This window comes from Neoarius graeffei, chromosome 10 (assembly GCF_027579695.1).
Source record: "Neoarius graeffei isolate fNeoGra1 chromosome 10, fNeoGra1.pri, whole genome shotgun sequence".
Lineage (NCBI taxonomy): Eukaryota > Metazoa > Chordata > Actinopteri > Siluriformes > Ariidae > Neoarius > Neoarius graeffei.
Window position 1 is genome coordinate 74,183,615 of NC_083578.1, and position 27,977 is coordinate 74,211,591.

Consider the following 27,977-nt stretch of genomic DNA (forward strand, 5'->3'; position numbering starts at 1 on the left):
GGTGCTCTTATCATTTTGTTGAAGCTCACATTTATCAACATCTCACACGAAATAAAACAAACAGGCATTTTGTTATCTAGTAGCATAGTGGTATACAGATCAGTTAAATTATGGTCAGACAACAGATTTTGTAATGGCTGAGAATAGGCCAGGCTATGTCCATAGGCCAAATTTAAACTGATTTATTTCACCTGTTTGTGAGAACACCAAGAAGAATGCATATGCACATGTAGGCTATATCTCTAAAATTGTATGTACTATAGCATGAACTTAAAAAGTAGATATGTGACCTCAACATAGCCTAGGTCAGAATCAACCTTACTAACCATTCCCCACAACTGAATGAATAAAGCAAGAAGGTGTGTACAAAAGTGAACACTTTAATGGAAGGTGCAACAAGCTGTTCAACACAGCAATATGCCCAAACTGTCAGAATGGTATGTTAAACAGAAACAAAAAACAGACAAGTGATTTGAGAATATACACTCAAACAAAACAGCAGTAAAGGAGGAGAGGGGCGACAGCCCGAGGAAAGCCCCCACAGGAGCGCACATCATTTGCAACATAGGCTACCCAACTCAGTACAGGAACAAAGCTAAGGCGACTGTCAATCCACCCACCCTAAACAAAATGCATTAGCCTACGTATATTTACAAGAAGAGTGAATCTTTTCCAGTTTTAATGTGATCCTGTATATCGGCGTTACCACCGTGGGCTACGGAGAAGGAACACTTACAGTGTGTGCAGTAGGCTTCGTGCGCATTGTTCTGCACCTCTCGGAGGAAGGGGTAGGTGCCCTGTAAATCTTTGGAAAAGGTACATTTTCTTTTCAGCATAATTGCTGCGGCATTACTGCTGCTAGCTGCTAGACAAAGAACATTCGCGCCAGTTAATGTTTATTTTATTGTTGCATGGCAACACGTTCTGTTGTCTGGAATAATGTGGCTAAATAAACACCCATGCCACAGGGCCAGGGGGCAGTAACCAGGAAAGTTTGCGATTCCTGTCAATTCATCAAAATAGTAAATGCAGGGCCCTATGAAAGATTACAATTTAGGGCCCCCCGGTAAAATTTTCAAGCTCAAGCAACTGAATTTGAAGTCTGTTTTTGGCTGGCACTTCTACTTTACTATGCATGTGATTAGCTACCTAGCAAGTTTAGGTGATACAATTATTTGGTCTATGAACATTTTAAATGCAGAACTGTCAGAATTAGACTGAATAGACTGTTGCCTTAAAATGAAAATTCCATGATATATATTATGGAAGATATATATTTCTTTTATGAGCAACTATTATTAGGCTACTCAGTAGCCTATGGAGTTCATTCAATCCAAATGTTTGTGTTGAGAGAAATTGCATGCATCACTGTATGGATAAGGGCGGCACGGTGGTGTAGTGGTTAGCGCTGTCGCCTCACAGCAAGAAGGTCCTGGGTTCGAGCCCCGGGGCCGGCGAGGGCCTTTCTGTGTGGAGTTTGCATGTTCTCCCCGTGGGTTTCCTCCGGTTTCCCCCACAGTCCAAAGACATGCAGGTTAGGTTAACTGGTGACTCTAAATTGACCGTAGGTGTGAATGGTTGTCTGTGTCTATGTGTCAGCCCTGTGATGACCTGGGCCCTGTACTACGAACGGAGGTTAACCTACCCAGAAGTAACCCAGGGTTCCCCCGCTAAACCGGGGTTGACAAAACCTGGTTATCTTGTTTGGGGTTAAACGGTACTACGATGCCAGTTATGAAGTTGATTTGTTGAACCTGGTTTAACCTAATCAGGGTTAATGTGCGTTCATGTTAAAGGGGAGGTTATCAGCGCAAATCACCACTGTTCACAATGGCACGGTCGCCGTACTTCACGGAGGAAGAATGCGCTGTCATAATGCAAAGCTACGAGGAGTTCAAAACAACATTAAGAGCAAAATCTAACACAGCGGCTGCCAATAAGGAGCGGCAAGCATGTTGGCAACGAATTGCCGATCGGGTAAATGCGCAAGTACATTCTCCCTTCTACATGTTCCAGAACAGAAGTATAGGATGAGAGAAAGCTTCATGATCAATCACAAGTCACAGAAAATGGTCCTTCGACGTGGCCCCAGTCATATATAGCTTGTTTAATGTCCGAAAAATCCTGAATAAAATTTGGTTTGGTAAATTCATGGAGTAGCCTACTTCAGCTGATATGTGCACATGAGTCACATGAATTAGGATGACTGACTGTTCAGTCCCTTTGACTAAGTTGGTGTATGTCCTGTGAACATTTCAGAGGCAACAGCAGTGCCAAACGCACCTGGCAACAGGTGAAAATGAAATATAAAAACATCATTCATAATGGTGTGTGTGCGCGTGCAAGCAAGCATTCATTTGCCTTTTATTTATTCAAGTTTTATCTGTTTGCCTAATAGTTCAAATTGTTTTGTATATAGTTTATAATGTAGTTGTGTGATATTAATGATAATATTGTGGGAAAACTACTTTGCACGGACGTTCATTTAATTTATTCTATCGTCATTTTGTTTGTTCTATTTTTGTGTATTTTATTTATTTATCTGTTTGTCTAGTTGTATCTATTTTTCTAATAATATTTTTTGCATTAAGTTTTTTTTCCTATTAAAATAATCTTGTGTTCTTGTTATAACTTTATCTATTTATCTGACTGTTTAGTTGTATCTATTTTTGTTACAATTTCAATATTTTTAATATAGAAAGTTTGTTTTTTTCTATTAAAATGTTCTTGTGTGATAACTAGTTCTTGTGTTATATTTATTGTAGTTGTATCTATTTTGTATCTCAGACTTAAATATTTTTGTAAAACAAGTGTTTTTTATAAAATATTCTTGCGTTCTTGATAACTATTGTTCTTGAGTGGGTTCTTTTTTTTTTTTTTTTTACAGAAAAGCCGTTCTGTATGGACATTCATTGAAGCCCTCATTGTTTTTTAATGGTTATTTATGAGCGTTTAGGGGTTACAATAATGTAAGTCTAGGTTGCTTTATATAAAAGGTATGTCCAGAAATATTGATGTCACTGTCTAAGCAGAGGGATCTGGCTTCTTTAGACGCTGTCTTCTTAAAACTGAATAAATATTTAAAAAGAGCCAAATGAGCCAGTCTTTTGAACGGCTCTTTTCAAAGAACGGATCACAAAGATGCGGATCCCATCAAAGAGCCATAAATCCCATCTCTAATCTGCGCTCCGATATCGCACGGGTCATCCAGGTACGCTGGCATTGTCTCTAGAGGAAATGTCGGTGGAGAGGTGGTGTTTAAAAAGGGTGTGGTTAATCGGAAACCTCGGGTTAACCAAGAACATAACCTGAGACGAGCAGGTTTGAGATGCAGCGTAAGTTGCCATGGCAGCATACCTCGGTTTGAACATAGCCAACTTTCGTAGTATGGGTTAATCGTGAAGTTACGCTGCACGTGATCAAGTTACTCTCGAAGTTACCCTGGTAAGCCAGAAAACCCGCTTCGTAGTACAGGGCCCTGGTGACTTGTCCAGGGTGTACCCTGCCTTTCGCCTGTAGTCAGCTGGGATAGGCTCCAGCTTGCCTGCGACCCTGTAGAAGGATAAAGCGGCTAGAGATAATGAGATGAATGAATGAGACTGTATGGATACTCCAGAGCCCTCCAGCAAACATCATCAATAATCAGGATTACAAAATGTATTCCTTTGTTTCCTCCATTTATTGACTTATTGTATGTGATCAAATGTATGCCTTGATGAATAACTACACTAGTTTTTTGATACAATTCCGTAGTGCACTTCAAGAACTCCACTAAGTGTTTTTGGTTTCTTTTAGGCGTCACACATTTATTAGAAAACACAGCAAATGTTCAAATATTCAAGTTAAATACTTAGCAACAGTATCAATAAATCCACACATGAACAATAGCAATGATATCTCTGACCACAGCTAATGTGCAAAATATTACAGTTAAATACTTAACAATATCAATAAATCCACACATGAACAATGGCAAAACATCTAGACTTAATTATACAATAAAGATACCTATGAAAAAAGGTGATTTTTTTTTTCACACACAGTGTGATATCCGGACTTCATAATTCATCACACCTACTCCTGCTTAGCAACTTCTAGAATGTTCACCTCTGTTGCGCACATAGCGCGCCCAGAATCAGACTGTACCATTAGTAAAAAGGGTGGAGGGGTGAAATGACAATATCATAAATAATTCAAGAAAAATGTTATAGCAAATCATAACCATGTATAATTTGCATATTTTAACAGATGAAATAAAATATTTTATTTCAAAAACTTACACAAGGCAATACTATTAAAATAATATTAATATCCCTCACAGGCCCCCCTGTCAGTGCCAGGCACTGAAATCGTCCTAACTTTTCCCCCCTAGCGGCGCCCCTGACGTCGCGAGGGGCGAAAACCGGGACATATCCGTGTCCCGACAGACTTTTGTCGGGACTCGGGACACACAACCCCAAATCGGGACTGTCACGGTAAAACCGGGACGTCTGGTCACCCTAGACAAGGTGCATTTTGTGTCTTATTAACTAAAACAGAGAGATAAAATACAGGCATGTTTATTGCCTTTATAATGTTCAGTGTTAATGTAAATTATTGGTACCTGAGGATAAAGTACATATTTTGTTGATTTTTTTTTTCAAATGAAAATAACTAAACACAGTCTCTGCAACTATTTTAAAAAGAATATTTTTCTGCAAACATGAATGCAAATGTTAATGCACAGGTACTACTTGAGCTTAACAATATATTTAAAGAAATAAAATAGTAATTACGGCATGTGATGGCTGACAACCTCATCTCATCTCATTATCTGTAGCCGCTTTATCCTTCTACAGGGTCGCAGGCAAGCTGGAGCCTATCCCAGCTGACTACGGGCGAAAGGCGGGGTACACCCTGGACAAGTCGCCAGATCATCACAGGGCTGACACATAGACACAGACAACCATTCACACTCACATTCACACCTACGGTCAATTTAGAGCCACCAGTTAACCTAACCTGCATGTCTTTGGACTGTGGGGGAAACCGGAGCACCCGGAGGAAACCCACGCGGACACGGGGAGAACATGCAAACTCCACACAGAAAGGCCCTCGCCGGCCCCGGGGCTCGAACCCAGGACCTTCTTGCTGTGAGGCGACAGCGCTAACCACTACACCACCGTGCCGCCTGGCTGACAACCATTTAATTAAAAGTTTTAATGATTTTTTTAAATATCTGCTTCGAGCATACGCTTTACCGTATAAAGCGATGTAGACGCGCACACCATGTTTAAGATGGCGTGGCCGCACTGGCTGTCTACTATCTATTCCTCTATGCTGTATTTCCATAGGGAGTAGGGAGTAGTGGACGTAGGGAGTAGTGGAGTGCGTTGGTGTTTCGGGTAAATACCGTAAAGGTACGGGACTTTATCCTTTATCGAAACAGAAAGCAAGATGATGTTTTTCAGCTGCGCAACGACCAGACATTATAAAACAAATAAACAAAAAAGACTGCGTCAGTAACAGCTGTTTGTTCCTGGTTTCTACAGGAGACGTCAGAAAAGTAAGAACCTAATTATATATATATATATATATATATATAAACATGTCTTGCTTATTTATCGGATGGTACAGAAATATATTTATATAGGGTAAAGTCAGGTAAATTAATCAACGTTTTGGTAAATTCTGTAAAGGGTCATTTAAAAATAAACGTAATGACATCCTTATGACCTATCTTGCAAAATAGATAACAGGCATGCAGAATTATTTTTACCCTGTTGATGAAATATAAAAGTATACATATAAAAGGAGGATGATGATGTATGTTTATTGCCTTTATAATGGCTACACGGTCTTCAGAAAGGACCGTGAAATTAAAATTCCAATATGTCTGAACTGTTGGTTTATGCACAAATGGCAAATAAAAAATAAAAAAACTTGACCTTGAAAAGTAACAGTTGTGGATTTTAAAAGTTAATAAAATACTTAATTAGGCTAATCATTGTGGTAAGAAATGAGGAATTTGTGGAGGTGACTGGAAATCTCCTTTCTCACACTTTGTTTACAGTATCAGCTCTGTGTGTGTGTGTGTGTCTGTGTGTGTGTGTGTGTGTGTCCCCTAAAAGCCCCTTTTTTAATCTTGTGTGCAGAAGTTATTATCTTGTACACATTTTCCATTAGATAACTTGTTCACACAAGATAATAACTTCTGCACACAAGATTTTAAAAAAATCCCACAAGATAAAGAAAGTAAGATCTCGGGACTTGAAGGGCTCTGTACTAGATAACAATTAAGTTGTTATGGTAGAGTCAAATGGTAAATATTTCAAACAAGTAGTTAGAAATGAACAATGACAGTTTACAGGCCTCATGTTAGTAGTAGTAGTAGTAGTAATACTTTATTTGTCCCAATAGGGCAATTATTTTGTAGTGGTAACACCCATATTTACTTACACACACACACACACACACACACACACACACACACACACACACACATTTCCACAAAACATTTAAAAACACAGAATTTAAAATAAATAGAATAAGAAGTGGTTGGGGGGTATAGAGGTTATCTCGGTTTCCTAGTAGAGTGATCTTTTAATATGCAACTTTAAATAATTCGTTTTGAAGACTTGAAATTTGTTAAAAGAAACATACTAGAAAAGCCTGTAGAATTACTACAGACAGCTGTCATACCCATTGTTACCACTGAGGACACCAAGATCATATCATTTGTATTTTTTTTTCTGTTTTATTTTATTCCCATGGTGAATAGTATTGTGAATAGGACTGATTGTTTGGAGTTACCTTCTCTGGTGACTCTGGTGTGTGTAATTTAGCCTGTTCTTTTATTTCAGGTTCAAGCTTATAAAATAGAAGTGAACATTTCAGTTTTGCTGAACTGGCAAAAAAGCTAAAGTTTTGTGGAGGGTTTTTTTTAGAAAGAAAAGAAGAAATGAACTTGGAACTGTGAAATTGTCAGTAACCATCAACCACATTTAGCGCAACTGTGAAGTCTTTAAGGAGAATGAACTTCTTCATAATTCTGCTCAGTACAACCAAATAATCAGCAAAGTCAAAACTATAGGGCTTTGTCAGGCAGCAGAGCCTGTGATGATCACAGAGAGAGTTTTTATTGAAAACAACTGGCAATAGCAAACAAATCCAAATCACTAATCAGTTGTGAAGAATAAAGGACAGGCAGTGGGTTAGGCAATGTGCAAACATGGTATCCACAACATCGTATCTAAGGTCAAGTAAAAATCCAGAAACAATAAACATGAATATAAAGCTGGGTACATCAGGTGAAAAGTTGAATACTTCAGAAAGTGATAGGGTAGCGAGGGTGCTTTTGTGTGCATGAAAGTGACTGGGTCAAGGTGTGTGCAATCGGTGACTGTGAATGTGACTATGAATGTGGTGTGTGGAAGTTATAGACCCTTCCCACATGACGTCACGACAAATGCGGCTGCTATTTTGGACATGAACTACCAGTAGTCTACCACAGCCAACAACGAGGAACGATGGCGAAGCATCGAAAGGAATATAGCCATCAAAGAAAGTTTTTACTTTCAGCAAGACTTCCATCATGCCATTATATTGTTGTGCACCTGGATGTAGTAACCATCAACACACAAGGCAAGATTTATCATTTTATCGGATCCCGACAGATGCTGACCGACGGAGAAGATGGAGGGTCTCTAAAATATTGGCAAAATGATGTTTATTGACAGCAATCGTGTGTAATGGGAAGCATTTGCATATCTGAAGTGTTGTGTTTACATCAAAGATAAAATAAACCGATATGACAACGACTGCTGCTGCCAGGTTGGGGACACAAACTAGTAGAAAGGAAGTGTGCCAACAGTGGCAACACACTTCCTTTGTGGTCGATTCTGCTTTAAGGTAAGATGCATTTAATTATTCGTCTGCTGTGGGTTTGGAATCGGTAGCCTGACCGATTCGTTCATGTTTGTGGTGCCATTTGTTTGTTGACGTGTGTTGAAATGGAAGATTGGTTGTTGACATGATTTCCAGTGATGCTTTGGTGCTGCTGTGGATCAGATATGTTGAGTAGCCTGACTGTTTTTTTTTTCTTGCGTGTGGTATCATTGTTGACGCGAGGTTGTTTTTTGAACATGCCAATGCGGACACGATTTCCCCTGATGAGTTATGACTTCAGACGCGATGCGTGTGTGGAGGTGTGGAGTCCGCGTGATATGTGCGTAAGATAGGCTTCTCATGTGTTTGGAGATCCGCGCTCTGAGACAAGCGCAAGCACCCCCCCCCCCCCCCCCCCCCAAGGGAAAAAAGGGCCCCCCCGAAAATATCGGCATAGTTCGAACACTGGGTTGGAGAAGGTAATGGCAAATAGTGAGTGCACAAACCATAGAAGGTAAACTGTACACAGCGCCAGGGCAGTGTGATGGTATGTCTACTTTTAGATTGTGTTAGTTTATCAATGAACACACTCGTCACTCGACGAGTTTCACGTCTTTACGACGGATACTTAAATGTGTGTTAGGTATTATTGTTGCAGTCTAAGCAGTCATTGTAGCAGCTAGATGAGCGAGAACCGAAAGGATCTGTGCCATAAACCATTATTTCTTCATGTCCAAAATGGCGGTCGCGTTTACGAAGGTCACGTGAGTGGGAAGGGTCTATAGTCCAAGGTGTCCATGTTTGTAGTTGAAGGTGCATTGGGTGATGTGGAGATGGAGTAAACATGACAGGCCTCACTCTAAAAAGTAATTCAGGGGCCAAATGCCACCACTTAATTAAATGTGTGGTTAGAATATATAAATTCTATTTTATTGATGTACATAAACTTTTTAAGTTGCAAACATTATTTTGATGAGTTATGCTGACATGATGATGTTACTCATCACATTAGCTTAATCCTATGTGTAATTTAAACTAAAATTTGTGTTAATTGATTTAAAATGAAATTAAAGTTGTAGTAACTTAATTAAATTGTCGATCACAATTTTTCTCCACCTTGAGTTCACGATTTCAAGTCCTTTCCCTTACCCATTGAACATACCTGGACAAATTCAGACAGTTAAAACTTTCTTAGAGGAAATTTAGGCTGGACAATACAATTTAGACATTACAAGGTGAGCATTATTTAATTTACAAATAAACTGTACTAAAGCAGTGAATTTCGGCATATTCTCAATTGTGATATGATCAGTAGTGGACTTGTATATGGAGTTTAGGCTACACTTGCTAATGCAGTTGATGGAACATGTACTACTGCACGTAGCTAACGCTAGTCATATTTATGAATGTAATTTAGCCATTCTACCCTTTAGTTTTAGCATAGCAGTGGATAAGAATGATAAAGTTTCATTTGACAAATCTGCTCAGCTAAAGAGGGCTTTTCGTGTGCATCATGGGGTGGAAAATCATGATTAAATTTGTGCTTATTCATATAACTGTCCACTACATTGTGTAATCTCTTTTTTTTTTTTCTTTACGAAAGTTCTACCACATGTTACTTCATATTGGCATGTTACATCACGATCTCAGGCATGATATTGCATAAACTTGCTTGGAACTTTGTGACTATAGTTTTATAGAACGTTTACAAATGTTTTACAAAATTAATTTAATACTGGAGTTAACAAACTTTTACAGACTTAACATGTTTGGCACTATGGTTTTAAGTACATGCAGTATCAGTTTTAAAAAATTGGACACGTTTTAATTCAGTGGATTTTCTTTATTCACTGGATATTTCTTTATATATAAACTTTAAGGCATGAAGTGTCTTTTAATGATGGACGTCGTTTCTCTGTACTTAGTTGAACGTTTCTTGATATGGATTCCTACAGTTGTGTAATAGGGCTATTTACTGTATTTTTATTATTTACTATTTGCGGTGTGATCTCAAATGCATTAAGAAAGCAAGAAATTGCACTAATTAACTTTTGACAAGGCACAGCTGTTAACTGAAAAGCATTCCAGGTGACTACCTCATGAAACTGGTTAAGATAATGACAATAGTGTGCAAAGCGTCATCAAGATAAACACTGGCTGCTTTGAAGAATCTAATATATGAAAGGTATTTTGTCTTAACACTTTTTTGTTTACCACATAATTTTAAACACTTTTTTTTGTTTACCACATAATTCCATATGTTCTGTAAGTTATTTCATAATTTTGATGGCTTCAGTATTGTTCTATAATGTAGAAAAGAATCAAAATACAGAAATGTTTTATTTCTTTACCGTTATAGTTACTATACTGTTTCCTTATGTTGTACAAAACGTCGGGCGACAACAGCGACAAGTTACTCACTACAAGTCTCCCGGAAGTTCCGGGTGTCTCCCGCATATTGATAGCGGCTCCCTGATGCCTGCAAATTACATACAATCTCACGGAATCTAGAGCAAGCTTCATCCCGAACCAACCAGATGCAAACTTGTGTACGTCACAATAACAGGCCCACGCAGCCTGTGATGTGGTGGCATATTATTAAGTAGGGTAGAGTGAGGTTTGGGATGTGGCCAATTTCACAACACGTATTTCTGGTTTAACAAAAAACAAAAAAAACAAGTGTACGCGCTTGCCCTCTGGTGATTCATATGTGTGTGCACACACTTGCAATGTGGCGGCGATGGCACGTGAGGCATGTTTTCTCCTGCCTCTGCGTGCGCTGTTTGGCCAAAGCAGTGGGGAGTTGAAGAGATGAACCGGCTGCCATCTTCCACGTGCTTCTCCCTCTAACGATGATTCAGTCAATCAGTGCATAGGAGCAGGAGCGTCATGGCAGAGGCAGAGTGCCCCAAGAAACGAAAATATAAGACATATTTTACATCAGACTACACAAAAGTGTACCCTTGTCTGATAAGAGTAAGGAATGCTCTGGGTGTCCAGATTCAATCAGCAAGGATATGGCACATTGTAGTCATCATAGTTTATGGGTTGGGGGTAGCTAATGCCGCTTTTCCACTACCAACGCGGCTGAGTTGGGCTGAGCCGTGCCGTGCTGAGGTGGGCTGAGTCGAGCTGAGCGGGGCTGTTGGAGTTGCATTTCGACTACAACCGCGCTGAACCGTGCTGGCTGGAAGTGGGTGGACACATTGGGTGGAGTTAGCGAAAGTGGGTGGATGTCACGTGATGTCGTTAGGCGGCGCAAACAGTGACATCAGTGACCTTTTAAGCGGTAGTCTCACGACCCAGATAGTAAACAATAAACATGGAGGACATGGAGTCGTTAGTGTTGCTGGTCTTGGTGCTGTGGCTTGTTGTCACCGACAACGCCAGCAGATACTGGCAAGAGCGTATAGATGAGGCAAGGCGCATAAGGCTTCAGAAATTCTCGTAATTCGTAATTATTCTTCTTCCGGGTTTACGGTGTTTACAGATCCCAGCGTGCTCGTGGGGCGTGTGAGGACACTCCTCCTCACCAATCAGTGCACAGGGGAGTGTCTCCTCACGCCCCTAGCCCCACTCAGCTCAGTTTGGCTCGCTTCAGCCCTACTCCAAAACCGTGCGAGTTTTGGGAGCTGAGCAGGGCTGAAGCGAGCTGAGTCGCGCCGCTCTAAGGTAGTCGAAACGCGAGCCGTGTCGGGCTGAAGCGAGCTGAAGTGAGCTGATAAAGGGTAGTGGAAAAAGGCCATAAGTCCCCAAGTCAGGGTGTCAGCTATGAATCTGAGTGAATTCAGATATTATTAATCTCCAAAAGGCCACCCCAAAATCCACCAAAATGCAGGAAATCACATCAACCAAATCCAAAATTTTCTGGGGGAGTACCCCCATACCCTCCAGCAATGTATCCGTCCCAAAAAAAAAAAATCCTCAAAGGGGGGGACCTCCCTGAAATGAATTTTTTCAGGGTGGGATGGGATGTCTGCCCGACTACTACTCTACTTCACACTTCACTACTCACTTCACTAGTTGTTGGGTTTTCTGTGGTGGCATGCACGCAAAGGACTGAAACCATCAGAAAACAACTTGATGGGTTTCTTTATGTATCTGGCCACGAGGCGGTGTGCAGGACTGGTAATTACTAACACTGGCCACTAGGCGGTGTGTATGACTGGTAATTACTAACACTGACCACTAGGCGGTGTGCAGGACTGGTAATTACTAACACTGACCACTAGGCGGTGTGTGACTGGTAATTACTAACACTGGCCACTAGGCGGTGTGTATGACTGGTAATTACTAACACTGGCCACTAGGCGGTGTGTATGACTGGTAATTACGAACACTAGGCAGTGTGTATGACTGGTAATTACTAACACTGGCCACTAAGCGGTGTATATGACTGGTAATTACTAACACTGGCCACTAGGCGGTGTATATGACTGGTAATTACTAACACTGGCCACGAGGCGGTGTGCAGGACTGGTAATTACTAACACTGGCCACTAGGCGGTGTGTATAACTGGTAATTACTAACACTGGCCACTAGGCGGTGTGTTGGACTGGTAATTACTAACACTGGCCACTAGGCGGTGTGTTGGACTGGTAATTACTAACACTGGCCACTAGGCGGTGTGCAGGACTGGTAATTACTAACACTGACCACTAGGCGGTGTGTGACTGGTAATTACTAACACTGGCCACTAGGCGGTGTGTATGACTGGTAATTACTAACACTGGCCACTAGGCGGTGTGTATGACTGGTAATTACTAACACTGGCCACTAGGCGGTGTGTGACTGGTAATTACGAACACTGGCCACTAGGCGGTGTGTTGGACTGGTAATTACTAACACTGGCCACTAGGCGGTGTGTAGGACTGATTTTATGCCATGGCATAATTAACGAAACTTACTCTTTAATTTCCGAAGACAACATGAGCAGTTTGTTTATAATTTGTGGGACAATTTTAAATTGTGATTTGTTGTTTCAAGATTTAAATATTATTTGTTCAAATACACAGCTGCAGTTTAAAATAAAAAAGTTAACTGATTAACAATTTTGTTCTTGAATGAATTAACGTCTTAAAAACTACTCCATGAACAAAAACAGAAAGCTAAAAAGGATTGAAGAAAATCTAATTGTCGCAACTTGTGTGTGTGTGTGTGTTTTAAATGGTTGTCAACCTAATGACCATAATTATGAACAGGGCTTGAAGTGGGCCGGAACGCACCGGAACTGCGTTCCTGCACTTCTTTATTTTCACCATGCATTCCTGCACTTGTAGCGTGCGGCGCATTTTTATAACGACGAGGGCAAAGGTATTAACGGTCAATGTAGTTTGGTCCATAGACATAGGATGTCTATGGTTTGGTCCCCTGTTGTATGGCGATTGTGAGGACCGATCATGCTAGCGTGGTTGAATAGATCAAAAAGAAAGCGAGATGACAGCCAGACTCGCAAAAAGACGAATATGAGAACTCTGCAGCCTGCTCAAGTGCTGGGGGGTAAGTGTTGGGGGTGAGTCTCACGCGCTCTACCTCTCGTTTCCCGGAAGCGCAAGCACGCTTTCCAAAGCTGAGCGCGCGCCTTCGTGTCTAGCTGAAAAGGCGGAGCTTTACAAACAACGATTCTGATTGGTCCACGCCTGCATGACGTAATATAAAGGCGCGGTTTTCGTTCTGGTTCACTCCGAACCCGCTGTCTGTTCGATAAGTAGTGCACTAAAGAGGGTGCAGACGGCACTCTTTCCAGCATGATCTTCCGTTAAGTTAGAGATGAAACATTAATCAGATAGAGAATTTTTCATTTAGTATGTATTAGTATGACTTTATTTGTATAGCGCTTTTAACAATAAACATTGTCGCAAAGCAGCTTTACAGAATGTGAACGACTTAAAACATGAGCTAATTTTATCCCTAATAAAATTATAAAAATTAAGGATAAAAGGATAAAATTAGCTCATGTTTTAAGTCGTTCACATTCTGTAAAGTTTCTTTGCGACAATGTTTATTGTTAAAAGCGCTATACAAATAGTCATACTAATACATACTAAATGAAAAATTCTCCATCTGATGGAGACCGGGATGGCATTGTCAGAAAATCAGGGTTCCTGCACTTCTTTTTTTCCACTTCAAGCACTGATTATGAACACAAGTTTAAGTACATAACACTTAAAAGTCCTTTTAAATAATATGGAAAATCTTTTTGCTCAACTTAATTTTTATGAGTAATCAACTTGTTGTTGCTACCAATTATTAAGTAAGTGGGACTTTAAAATACCTTTAATTGGAGAGAAAAAGCTAATTCCTCTAAATCAGGGGTCACCAAACTTTTTTCTCTGGGGGCCACATTGTTGTTCCTGACTGTGATGGGGGGCCGGGGTCGGGTCAGCTCAAGGGCACAGATAGGATTTTTGAACTGGGGGGGACTGAGCTGTCAGCAAATGATTCCATTTTGTGTTTATGTGTGTGTGTGTATGTATGTGTGTGTGTGTATGTATGTGTGTGTGTGTGTGTGTGTGTGTGTGTGTGTGTGTATATATATATATATATATATATATATATATATATATATATATATACACACACGGGCGGTACGGTGGTGTAGTGGTTAGCGCTGTCGCTCACAGCAAGAAGGTCCTGGGTTCGAGCCCCGGGGCCGGCGAGGGCCTTTCTGTGTGGAGTTTGCATGTTCTCCCCGTGTCCGCGTGGGTTTCCTCCGGGTGCTCCGGTTTCCCCCACAGTCCAAAGACATGCAGGTTAGGTTAACTGGTGACTCTAAATTGACCGTAGGTGTGAGTGTGAATGGTTGTCTGTGTCTATGTGTCAGCCCTGTGATGACCTGGCAACTTGTCCAGGGTGTACCCCGCCTTTCGCCCGTAGTCAGCTGGGATAGGCTCCAGCTTGCCTGCGACCCTGTAGAAGGATAAAGCGGCTAGAGATAATGAGATGATATATATACTACCGTTCAAAAGTTTGGGGTCACTTTGAAATGTCCTTATTTTTGAAAGAAAAGCACTGTTCTTTTCAATGAAGATCACTTTAAACTAATCAGAAATCCACTCTATACATTGCTAATGTGGTAAATGACTATTCTAGCTGCAAATGTGTGGTTTTTGGTGCAATATCTCCATAGGTGTATAGAGGCCCATTTCCAGCAACTCTCACTCCAGTGTTCTAATGGTACAATGTGTTTGCTCATTGCCTCAGAAGGCTAATGGATGATTAGAAAACCCTTGTACAATCATGTTAGCACAGCTGAAAACAGTTTAGCTCTTTAGAGAAGCTATAAAACTGACCTTCCTTTGAGCAGATTGAGTTTCTGGAGCATCACATTTGTTGGGTCGATTAAATGCTCAAAATGGCCAGAAAAATGTCTTGACTATATTTTCTATTCATTTTACAACTTATGGTGGTAAATAAAAGTGTGACTTTTCATGGAAAACACAAAATTGTCTGGGTGACCCCAAACTTTTGAACGGTAGTGTGTATACATGTTATTTCACCTCCCTCACTGCCATCACCAGGAACTACCTGCAGGCCAGGACAATGATAACATTTTAACATAGCCTATGGAAATCCAAAGTTTACACATTATCATCACGCACAGAAATTGCAAAACTGCAAAACTAGTTTTAAAACCGCTAAGTTCCAACTGTTAAACATAGCGAGAGGCTGGGCTACGTGTGTGTGTGTAAAGTGTAAACCAGTGCATCCTGACTTTCTAACTATGCCTGTGTGTTGCGTGAGCGGCAGTCAGTCAACAACTCTTCGCAAAGTTTCCTTATGAAACAATATGCTCGCTGAAATTATGGCAGGGAACGCCAGATTAAACATTAAAACTGCCTTCTGAACACTGTATCTACAGGCTACCACCGAAAGGAGGAGGCTACCAGAAAGGCATCCCTACTCCGTACGATTTTACTTTCACTACGACATTACTTTGAACAGACTATCAAAAAATTGCAAGGTGATATGATAAAGTAAGGCACAGTTTACTTACAGTCGTTTTTTTTTTTTTTTTAAACGATGCAATCGTTTTCTGCCTTTTGGCACCCTTCATCATGCCGTGTTGGGGTCCTGAACTAGGAGGCGCTGTCCCCGATATGCCTGTCAAACTTGTAACCATAGCAACCAAGCTCGAGCTCGCAACCTGTGCAGTCTGCGCAGTTGCAACTATGTCTGTACTGCTGTGCACCTCAATAAACCAAATGGTAATTAGTCTTTTGATTTTTCCGTGAGGTTTGCCTTATGCAAAGAAAGACAGCATAGACGTTTTTTCCTCCCTGTAAGTGGGGGGAACCGAACGAGGTGAATTTAAATCTGGGTGGGACGAATCCCCCCCGTCCCCCCCTCTATCTGCGCCCGTGGGTCAGCTATATAACATAGAATTGTATGACCCAGACAAATACGACCACCAGCAGGCCTCATTGTGTAGTAGAGATTACTAGCCTGGCACAGCCATCCCCACTACTATACCCACACTACTATACCCACACTACTGTATCCCCACTACTATATCCACACTACTATATCAACACTTGATTCCTGGCACATATTTGTTTATCTTTACTAGTGGTTTGCAAAAGTAGTAATTGAGTCTTCACACTGTTTTAATTTGAAATACCACAGATATTCCATTTATTTATTTTCTAATAAAAATAACATCAAAGCGGCGGCACGGTGGTGTAGTGGTTAGCGCTGTCGCCTCACAGCAAGAAGGTCCTGGGTTCGAGCCCCGGGGCCGGCGAGGGCCTTTCTGTGTGGAGTTTGCATGTTCTCCCCGTGTCCGCGTGGGTTTCCTCCGGGTGCTCCGGTTTCCCCCACAGTCCAAAGACATGCAGGTTAGGTTAACTGGTGACTCTAAATTGACCGTAGGTGTGAATGTGAGTGTGAATGGTTGTCTGTGTCTATGTGTCAGCCCTGCGATGACCTGGCGACTTGTCCAGGGTGTACCCCCGCCTTTCGCCCGTAGTCAGCTGGGATAGGCTCCAGCTTGCCTGCGACCCTGTAGAAGGATAAAGCGGCTAGAGATAATGAGATGAGATGAGATAACATCAAAGCTGTCAAGGTAAGAAACATCTGCCTAGTTGAGGTGATTGACACTGGCAAAGGTGAGTGAAAAAATATAAATTGTAGGTAGGCCTGTTGATATTATTAATAATAATAATTGTGTACAGCACTTAATAAAGGTCAAATAAATAGGCCTATAAAATAAATACATTTAAAAAACAGTGAAATTATAATATGAGCAATAGATCACAGCAGTTGTGCTGTGTCCTGCACGTCATTGCTCTCATCCATGGCCAAAGTAAAAAACTCGAATTCTGACGCGTTCTCATTCAGCTGGTCATACACGTTGTCCCCCAAATCTTTGGTTCACCTGGTCATAGTAGGTGCGGAGAGACTCACTGCGTTGAGCACATCCTTCTTGTTGGGACACACCTCCTCGACCACAGCAAGCATACATACTTTAACAAAGTCCCCATCAGTAAATGACTTTCCATGGGTAGCTGGTAGGTGAGCTACCTTATAGCTAGCTCGGACAGCAGCCTGGTTGATCTGGGTTTGGCGAAGGAATACATTCTGTTATGCAGCCAGTCCGCATTTCATCCTCCGAATCCTGTCTTCTCTTGTTTCCCCTCGCAAACTAGCATACTCTTTGTGGCGGGTTTCGTAGTGACGACGCAGATTATATTCTTTGAAAAACGACACACTTTTTTTACATACAAGACAAACTGCACGGCCCTTACACTGAACGAAAAAATAATCGGTGGTTCACTGTTCTTTAAAAACTCTGCACTGTCTGTCAACTTTTCACTTACCGCTAGCCATTTTGTCGTCCTGAACACTGACAGTTCTCTGCGCGTGCGCTGCCTGTCACTGCTTGATCGCGAGCATATGTCGAAAATTCAGAAAATATGAATAGTTCATTTTATAACTAAATATCAATTTTAATTGATAAAATCAACAAAATACAAGATGCAGACATGTTATTATTTGCCAAAAAGAAATTTAAAAAAATACAGGGAGTGCAGAATTATTATGCAAGTTGTATTTTTGAGGATTAGTTTTATTATTGAAAAACAACTATGTTCTTGATGAACCCAAAAGACTCATAAATATCAAAGCTGAGTATTTTTGGAAGTTGGAGTAGGGCTTTCTTAGTTTTAGCTATCTTAGGAGGATATCTGTGTGTGCAGGTGACTATAACTGTGCATAATTATTAGGCAACTTAACAAAAAACAAACATATACCCATTTCACTCATTTATTTTCACCAGGGAAACCAATATAACAACTCAACATTCACTAATATACATTGCTGGCATTCAAAAACAAAACAAAAAAATCAGTGACTAATATAGCCGCCTTTCTTTACAAGGACACTCAAAAGCCTGCCATCCATGGATTCGGTCAGTGTTTTGATCTGTTTGCAATCAACATTGCGTGCAGCAGCAACCACAGCCTCCCAGACACTGTTCAGAGATGTGTACTGTTTCCCCTCCTTGTAGATCTCACATTTGATGAGGGACCACAGGTTTTCTATGGGGTTCAGATCAGGTGAACAAGGAGGCCACGTCATTAATCTTTCTTCCTTTAGACCCTTTCTGGCCAGCCATGCTGTGGAGTACTTGGATGCGTGTGATGGAGCATTGTCCTGCATGAAAATCATGTTTTTCTTGAAGGATGCTGACTTCTTCCTGTACCACCGCTTGAAGAAGGTGTCTTCCAAAAACTGACAATAGGACTGGGAGTTGAGCTTGATGCCATCCTCAACCCGAAAAGGTCCCACAAGCTCATCTTTGATGATACCAGCCCATACCAGTACCCCACCTCCACCTTCCTGGCGTCTGAGTCGGACTGGAGCTCTCTGCCCTTTGCTGATCCAGCCATGAGCCCATCCATCTGGCCCATCAAGACTCACTCTCATTTCATCTGTCCATAAGACCTTAGAAAAATCAGTCTTGTGATACTTCTTGGCCCAGTCTTGACGTTTCATCTTGTGTGTCTTGTTCAGTGGTGGTCGTTTTTCAGCCTTTGTTACCTTGGCCGTGTCCCTGAGTATTGCACACCTTGTGCTTTTTGACACTCCAGTGATGTTGCAGCTCTGAAATATGGCAAAACTGGTGGCGAGTGGCATCTTGGCAGCTTCACGCTTGACTTTCCTCAGTTCACGGGCAGTTAGTTTGCACCTTTTTTTTTCAACGCGCTTCTTGCGACCCTGTTGACTATTTTGAATGAAGCGCTTGATTGTTCGATGGTCACGCTTCAAAAGCTGGGCAATTTTAAGAGTGCTCCATCCCTTTGCAATATATGTCACTATTTTTGACTTTTCTGAGTCCGTCAAATCCCTCTTCTGACCCATTTTGCCAAAGGAAAGGAAGTTGCCTAATAATTTTGCACACCTGATATAGGGTGTTGATGTCATTAGACCACACCCCTTTTCATTACAGAGATGCACATCACCTAGTATGCTTAATTGGTAGGAGGCTTTCAAGCCTATGCAGCTTGGAGTAGGCCAACATGCATAGAGAGGGTAATGTGGTCAACATACTCATTTGCCTAATAATTCTGCACTCCCTGTAGGCCATGACCACTTTTGGGGATTGCCTCATAGGGCCAGTTCAAGTGGTGGGGGGCAGAGGGGCTGGGGGCCGGTCAAAGGGGGGTGGCGGGCTGGAGTCGGCCCGCGGGCCGTAGTTTGATGACCCCTGCTCTAAATCAATATAGTTTGTGGGTACAGTGGTGTAGTGGTTAGCACTGTTGCCTCACAGCAAGAAGGTTCTGGGTTCAAGCCCAGCGGATGACAAGGGCCTTTCTGTGTGGAGTTTGCATGTTCTCCCCATGTCTGTGTGGGTTTCCTCCGGGTGACATGCAGGTTAGCTAACAGATGGCTCTAAATTGACCGTAGGTGTGAGTGTGAATGGTTGTTTGTCTGTGTCAGCCCTGCGATGATCTGGTGATTTGTCCAGGGTGTACCCTGCCTCTCACCCATAGTCAGCTGGGATAGGCTCCAGTTTGCCTGCAACCTACAGTGGTGCTTGAAAGTCTGTGAACCCTTTAGAATTTTCTATATTTCTGCATAAATATGACCTAAAACATCATCAGATTTTCACACAAGTCCTAAAGTAGATAAAGAGAATCCAGTATGAGACAAAAATATTATACTTGGTCATTTATTTATTGAGGAAAATGATCTAATATTACATATCTGTGAGTGGCAAAAGTATGTGAACCTTTGCTTTCAGTGTCAGGTGTGACCCCCTTGTGCAGCAATAACTGCAACTAAATGTTTCCGGTAACTGTTGATCAGTCCTGCACACCGGCTTGGAGGAATTTTAGCCCATTCCTCCATACAGAACAGCTGCAACTCTGGGATGTTGGTGGGTTTCCTCACATGAACTGCTCGCTTCAGGTCCTTCCACAACATTTCGATTGGATTAAGGTCAAGACTTTGACTCATTCCAAAACATTAACTTTATTCTTCTTTAACCATTTTTTTGGTAGAACGACTTGTGTGCTTAGGGTCGTTGTCTTGCTGCATGACCCACCTTCTCTTGAGATGCAGTTCATGGACAGATGTCCTGACATTTTCCTTTAGAAATCGCTGGTTTAATTCAGAATTCATTGTTCCATCAATGATGGCAAACCGTCCTGGCCCAGATGCAGCAAAACAGGCCCAAACTATGATACTACCACCACCATGTTTCACAGATGGGATAAGGTTCTTATGCTGGAATGCACTGTTTTCCTTTCTCCAAACATAACGCTTCTCATTTAAACCAAAAAGTTCTATTTTGGTCTCATCCTTCCATAAAACATTTTTCCAATAGCCTTCTGGCTTGTCCACGTGATCTTTAGCAAACTGCAGACGAGCAGCAATGTTCTTTTTGGAGATCAGTGGCTTTCTCCTTGCAACCCTGCCATGCACACCATTGTTGTTCAGTGTTCTCCTGATGGTGGACTCATGAGCATTAACATTAGCCAATGTGCGAGACATCTTCAGTTGCTTAGAAGTTACCCTGGGGTCCTTTGTGACCTCGCCGACTATTACATGCCTTGCGCTTGGAGTGATCTTTGTTGGTCGACCACTCCTGGGGAGGGTAACAATGGTCTTGAATTTCCTCCATTTGTACACAATCTGGGCGGCACGATGGTGTAGTGGTTAGCGCTGTCGCCTCACAGCAAGAAGATCCGGGTTCGAGCCCCGTGGCCGGCGAGGGCCTTTCTGTGTGGAGTTTGCTTGTTCTCCCTGTGTCCGTGTGGGTTTCCTCCGGGTGCTCTGGTTTCCCCCACGGTCCAAAGACATGCAGGTTAGGTTAACTGGTGACTCTAAATTGACCGTAGGTGTGAATGTGAGTGTGAATGGTTGTCTGTGTCTATTGCCGCTTTTCCACTGCAAACGCGGCTGAGTCGGGCTGAGCCGTGCCGTGCTGAGTCGGGCTGAGCGGGGCTGTTGGAGTTGCATTTCGACTACAACCGCGCTGAACCGTGCTGGCTGGAAGTGGGTGGACACATTGGGTGGAGTTAGCGAAAGTGGGTGGACGTCACGTGATGTCGTTAAGCAGCGCAAACAGTGACATCAGTGATCTTTTAAGCGGTAGTCTCACGACCCGAATAGTAAACAATAAACATGGAGGACATGGAGTCGTTAGTGTTGCTGGTCTTGGTGCTGTGGCTTGTTGTCACCGACAACGCGGACAGATACTGGCAAGAGCGTATAGATGAGGCGAGGCGCATAAGGCTTCAGAAATTTTCGTAATTCTTCTTCTTCCAGGTTTGCGGTGTTTACAGATCCCAGCGCGCTCGCGGGGCGTGTGTGGGCATGTGAGGACACTCCTCCTCACCAATCAGTGCACAGGGGAGTGTCTGCTCACGCCCCCAGCCTCACTCGGCTCGCTTTGGCTCGCTTCAGCCCCACTCCAAAACGGTGCGAGTTTTAGGGGCTAAGCAGGGCTGAAGCGAGCTGAGTCATGCTGGTTTTTGGTAGTCGAAACGCGAGCCGTGTCGGGCTGAAGTGAGCTGAAGTGAGCTGAAAAAGGGTAGTGGAAAAGGGCCATATGTGTCAGCCCTGTGATGACCTGGCGACTTGTCCAGGGTGTACCCCGCCTTTCGCCTGTAGTCAGCTGGGATAGGCTCCAGCTTGCCTGCGACCCTGTAGAACAGGATAAAGCAGCTAGAGATAATGAGATGAGATGTACACAATCTGTCTGACTGTGGATTGGTGGAGTCCATACTCTTTAGAGATGGTTTTGTAACCTTTTCCAGCCTGATGAGCATCAACAACACTTTTTCTGAGGTCCTCAGAAATCTCCTTTGTTCGTGCCATGATACACTTCCACAAACATGTGTTGTGAAGCTCAGACTTTGATAGATCCCTGTTCTTTAAATAAAACAGGGTGCCCACTCCACGGTGGTGTAGTGGTTAGCGCTGTCGCCTCACAGCAAGAAGGTCCTGGGTTCGAGCCCCGGGGCCGGCGAGGGCCTTTCTGTGTGGAGTTTGCATGTTCTCCCCGTGTCCGCGTGGGTTTCCTCCGGGTGCTCCGGTTTCCCCCACAGTCCAAAGACATGCAGGTTAGGTTAACTGGTGACTCTAAATTGACCGTAGGTGTGAATGTGAGTGTGAATGGTTGTCTGTGTCTATGTGTCAGCCCTGTGATGACCTGGCGACTTGTCCAGGGTGTACCCCGCCTTTCGCCCGTAGTCAGCTGGGATAGGCTCCAGCTTGCCTGCGACCCTGTAGAAGGATAAAGCGGCTAGAGATAATGAGATGAGATGAGGGTGCCCACTCACACCTGATTGTCATCCCATTGATTGAAAACACCTGACTCTAATTTCACCTTCAAATTAACTGCTAATCCTAAAGGTTCACATACTTTTGCCACTCACAGATATGTAATATTGGATCATTTTCCTCAATAAATAAATGACCAAGTATAATATTTTTGTCTCATTTGTTTAACTGGGTTCTCTTTATCTACTTTTAGGACTTGTGTGAAAATCTGATTATGTTTTAGGTCATATTTATGCAGAAATATCGAAAATTCTAAAGGGTTCACAAACTTTCAAGCACCACTGTACTTATTAGGATAAGTGGCTACAGGTGATAGATGGAATATAGTTTGTTGGTTGAACATTGTTTTATTATTAAGTTTGTCATAACTAAAAAAAGTGTTGCATTATTTTTTTTTTCTGTTTAGCCTAAACTATTTTCACACTGCTGGGTTAGTAACATTGACTGATTCTAAATTTTAGTTCCTGACTTGGGTTTTCTGTTGGTTACCACAGTTTGGTACTCAGCCAAAACAGCTTAAAGCCTCAAGCAAAATTAAATACTTTAAAATATTTTTTTTTTATTAAACCTCATTCACATTTACTTTTACTTCGTCACATTGATTACACACTGAGGAGCATAAAGTGAAAGGGATAATAAATATTTTTTCTCTTTCTTTCTCCAAACCAGTTGTTTACTTGATTTGTTTACTTGTTTTTTATTTATGACAAATTATTTTACGTATCCTAAAAAGTCTGCTTTTCTTTTTCAGATTAATCTCCAACGAATCAGAATGCTGACAAAAGTTCAGAAAGTCTAATGCAGCTCTAAAATGATTCAGGAACTGTATCAGCAAATCTTTTCAGAAGTGAAATTTCTGAGTTAGTCTCAATCAGAGTCAGACTACCTTCAATGGGGAAATAAACTTGACTGGAAACAGATGAACTGAACACAGATGAACTGAACGCAATGAACTGAACATAGATGAACTGAAAGCAATGTGGAAGGCCATGAAGAGCGGGGATGAAAGGCTTATTTCCTCTTTTTGAAGATGTCTGATCAGCACTTTCACGATGATTTCCATTCTGGAGCATACTTTCATTATTACTTCTATTTTCTTACTGAATATTGAACTGTGTATTTGTGCTTGTGCACGAGCTGAATATGAGATAAATGGAGAATGCTGCCCCATGTGTTCAGCTGGTAATGAGATTTAATATGGAATTATGGTCTAGAAATTAGGGGTCGACCGATAATCGGAGCCGATATTCAGTGATTTTCCTGTTGTTTGATTCAACACTTAAATTTGTTTTCTTGCTGATAAAAGCGTTTTTGTTATGTATGTGCATTATTATACATGGCCTATCTGATGCAACACAGTTAAAAAAAAAAAAAAGAAAGAAAGAACCCCCACCACCACCAAACGTGTTTTTCAATGTTTGTGAAAAACACATTAAAGCAGCACCTGCAGTCGCTTCAGTGAGAGGAAAGGTAAGGACATGTCAAGGTTGAGCAATGCAGTTGGCAAAAAGCACAGTGGACTCTGTCATATAATTTTGCTCACTCACTTTCTCATACACTCTCAGAAAATAAAGTACATTATTGTGTCTTTAGGGGTACAACTGCTCGTCACCCTCTAAAGTATGTATTTGTACACCTTATATACTCCTTGGGCACATGTATGTACTTTTTCAGGCTTAAAAAGGTACATTGTTGCCTTGAGGTCCAACGATGAGCCTGAGCAGGTACATTAGTGTAAACTGTACCGTGGGGTACAGAAATGGATTCCTACTGTACCCCATTTCTGACAGTGTATACGCTATGAGATGCCAATTGTTATGAGTATACTTTTCATACAGCTTTTGTTCAGAGTACTTTGTTCTATAATATTTTAATATTAAACATTGTTTAAAATAAGATGTGAGTAAGAATTGAATTCCTGTATATTTTCAAACTCCAAACATCAAATTTACTGTCAGTGAATATCAGCCTCAAATATCGGTTAATGGTGTCCTTTATTACTACTAAACTGAACTGTTGTCGGCCCAGAAGAAAAACATATCTGTCGACCCCTACTAGAATGTGAATTTATTCTATCCACATTGACTGGATATGAGCAATCGTGCGCGCTGATTGGCGACTCTACAATTAGGCTATCAACTCATATACCATGAGTAGAGAAAAATTAAATGGCGGAGCACATCAAGTCAGACATATCACTTTGTTTTCAAGTATTTAAAAGAAACAGAAATAGCTAAAATAATGTTTTCTCCCCCCCAATATCTCCTGTTCTGCACTCCAGCCCAGTCAGTGGCGGTAATGCACCTTAAAGTTGGTTTGCCAATTGCAAAAAAACCCTCAAGAAGAAGACAATGGCAGACCGTGTTACTGAACCAACTGAGGATGAAATAAAAACTCTACACGAAAACAAAACCCCAAAAAATACAAAAATAAGCAAAAAAAATATGGAATGAAAGTATTTGATGGTAAGAACGTATCTTTTTTTATTTTTCAAGAATTATTATTAGAGCATTTTTCAAAAATTGCTACTGTCATTTCACTGGTTTGCTTACATTCTAAGCAGAAATGATTTTGTCGGATGTTTTGTATAAAGTTTTTATTTATCGAATGTGCAAAAAATAAAAATGCTCTGTTTCTGGGCGGCACGGTGGTGTAGTGGTTAGCGTTGTCGCCTCACAGCAAGAAGGTCTGGGTTCGAGCCCCGTGGCTGGTGAGGGCCTTTCTGTGTGGAGTTTGCATGTTCTCCCCATGTCCGCGTGGGTTTCCTCCGGGTGCTCCGGGTTCTCCCACAGTCCAAAGACATGCAGGTTAGGTTGGTGACTCTAAATTGACCGTAGGTGTGAATGTGAGTGTGAATGGTTGTCTGTGTCTATGTGTCAGCCCTGTGATGACCTGGCGACTTGTCCAGGGTGTACCCCGCCTTTCGCCCGTAGTCAGCCGGGATAGGCTCCAGCTTGCCTGCGACCCTGTAGAACAGGATAAAGCGGCTAGAGATAATGAGATGAGATGCTCTGTTTCTCAAAATCCAGTGAATGTGGATAGAATAAAACAGTTATTCCACTCAATCTCATCGTACAGTACATGGCTTATAGCCAACTCGGTGCTATGGGCCTCATCGGCCATCAGCTCATGTATGACTTGATTTCATGGAATAACTGTTAAATATACAGATCAGTGCAAATTTACCATATACTCAAACGGGTAACTGCAAATGAACTTCCATGAAAGTAAATTTTTATTCAGTTCATCTCTAATATATTTTTAGGAAACCGAGTTTATAGACATTGCACTGAATTCACCAGCACAACCTGTATGCCGTGTGTTGGCTCTACTTACACTGCTGAACCCAATGGCCTTCCAAGTTGCATTACCTGTACAGTGTGTGATCCTGGTAAGTCTATGTTTCATATAATATTTTATGTGCATTATGTATTTACAATATTGATTTAGGATATTAGAAATGTTCTGTACAGTGATTGTATATATATTTACTTATTTTATTTATTTTATTTTTTTTAACAGGACCGGGATTAAGAGTCAAAACAGCCTGCACACGAACTTCAGATACAGTTTGTGAGCCACTGGAGGGATTTTATTGTACTGATGAATACAGGGACAGCTGTAGATATGCTGTGGAACACACAAAATGCAGCCCTGGACAATACATAAAGCAGAAAGGTTTGTGTAATACCATCTTCTTTATATCACATACTTTCCCAGTAGCACCTATGCAATCTTTAAATTACTGGGTTGCAGGAGCTGGTATTATCCATCCATCCATCCATCCATCCATCCATCCATCCATCCATCCATCCATTATCTGTAGCCACTTATCCTGTTCTACAGGGTTGCAGGTGGTATTGTTTACTAATTATTTATTCACTCAGCCACATATGTGTCTTTGCAGGAACAGCAGTTAAAGATGCTGAATGTGCAGTGTGTGCAGATGGTACCTACTCCAACAGCAGCCTTCAAATTTGTAAGCCACATACAAAGTGAGTGTTCACTTGTCAGCAAATGATCATTCTGATTAGCGAATGAAGATAACAGTAACTGAAAAGTAGAGCAATGAAACTCCAAAATATTGTAATAAATATGGTCATGTTTTATAATAAAATGTAAATAAATATTGCTATCCTATAAGGTATCTTACAAGTTGAACTTTTTTTTTTTTTTTAAGTTTCTTGGTTTTAATTTCTGGTATAATTATTGTGTTTAATATTTCTGAAGTTTCCTTCCAGTCCCCTGCCCGCTGTTTATTTCCTTTGTATACTTTATTTGTTTATTTGTTAATTTGTTTATTATTCTGGACTCTTACAGTAATGCTTTTATGGCTGAGGACTACAGTTGACTTGCTAACTTTAGGACTGCAGTTGTCATGAACAGTTTTGCACTCAAGTTTCCATCAATGAAGAGTTTATAACATCAGCGAAACTGACTTCATGTTAAAACTGTTAATGTTATAGTCATGTTGTCTGTTGTTGTCCAGGTGAGGGTGGGTTCCCTTTTGGGTCTGGTTCCTCTCAAGGTTTCTTCCTCGTGTCGTCTGGGGGAGTTTTTCCTTGCCACAGGCTTGCTCATTGGGGATAGATTAGGGATAAAATTAGCTCATGTCTTGGGTCATTCAAATTCTGTAAAGCTGCTTTGGGACAACGTCTACTGTTAAAAGCGCTTTACAAACAAACTTGACTTGACTGTATATTAAGAGAGTTTAAAGCATTGAATTACACTGACAAAGATGAAAGAAATAAAGTGAAAAGCTTTTAAAGGCTTCAGTGGGAAACTTAACAGGTGATCACAAAGCAGTAGGAACCGAGCCACTCAATGACGTGTAAGGATGAAACTTTTTTTTCAATAAAAGACTGACCATTGTCAGACAAGATGATATCTAAAAAATCTAGTTTGCAGGATATTTTAATTATTTCTGATATTTTCTTCCGAAATCTTGAATGCAGGCCTGAATGTGGGGAACATGTCGTGTATTTTCATTTCTTTTTGTCATCTTTGTTTCTCTTTATTTTTTTCTCTTCATTATGTTATGGGTCAGTATGTTGGGTTTACTTATTCCCAGAGATTTTTAAATATTATATATAATAATACCTGATTTGAAAAAAAAAATTCTAGGACCTTGGGAAAAGTATTTTTATAATGATTTTTAGCAGTGAGTTCACTTCAGCAAAGCATTTTCAGCAGTCTTGCATACTTTTCTCACTCAAATGTACGCATACTTTGTTTCATAACTGATTACAGTCAAGTTCAAAACAAAATGAACAAGACTTTCATTCTCCAATGCATAGTAGTTAGCTAAGTAAAGTGTTAT

General features: G+C 41.3%; 1 protein-coding gene across 9 annotated transcripts in view; it reads left to right on the plus strand.

The window, feature by feature from the left end:
• The first annotated feature begins 4,385 nt into the window (after nucleotides 1-4,385).
• Nucleotides 4,386-27,977, plus strand: part of LOC132893296 (tumor necrosis factor receptor superfamily member 14-like) — a 37,574-nt gene continuing 13,982 nt past the window's right edge. Inside the window, exons 1-5 of one of the 9 annotated variants that reach the window (XM_060932280.1) lie at nucleotides 4,386-4,508; nucleotides 23,409-23,839; nucleotides 25,923-26,048; nucleotides 26,180-26,335; nucleotides 26,565-26,652. In XM_060932280.1, the coding sequence (XP_060788263.1) occupies nucleotides 23,710-23,839; nucleotides 25,923-26,048; nucleotides 26,180-26,335; nucleotides 26,565-26,652 (500 nt within the window). In that variant the 5' untranslated portion in view covers nucleotides 4,386-4,508; nucleotides 23,409-23,709. Of the gene's footprint in view, nucleotides 4,509-5,149; nucleotides 5,546-6,196; nucleotides 7,891-16,694; nucleotides 16,932-23,408; nucleotides 25,123-25,922; nucleotides 26,049-26,179; nucleotides 26,336-26,564; nucleotides 26,653-27,977 lie in introns of those variants that run through there. The other 8 variants (XM_060932278.1, XM_060932282.1, XM_060932287.1 and 5 more) reach the window with 8 other exon arrangements.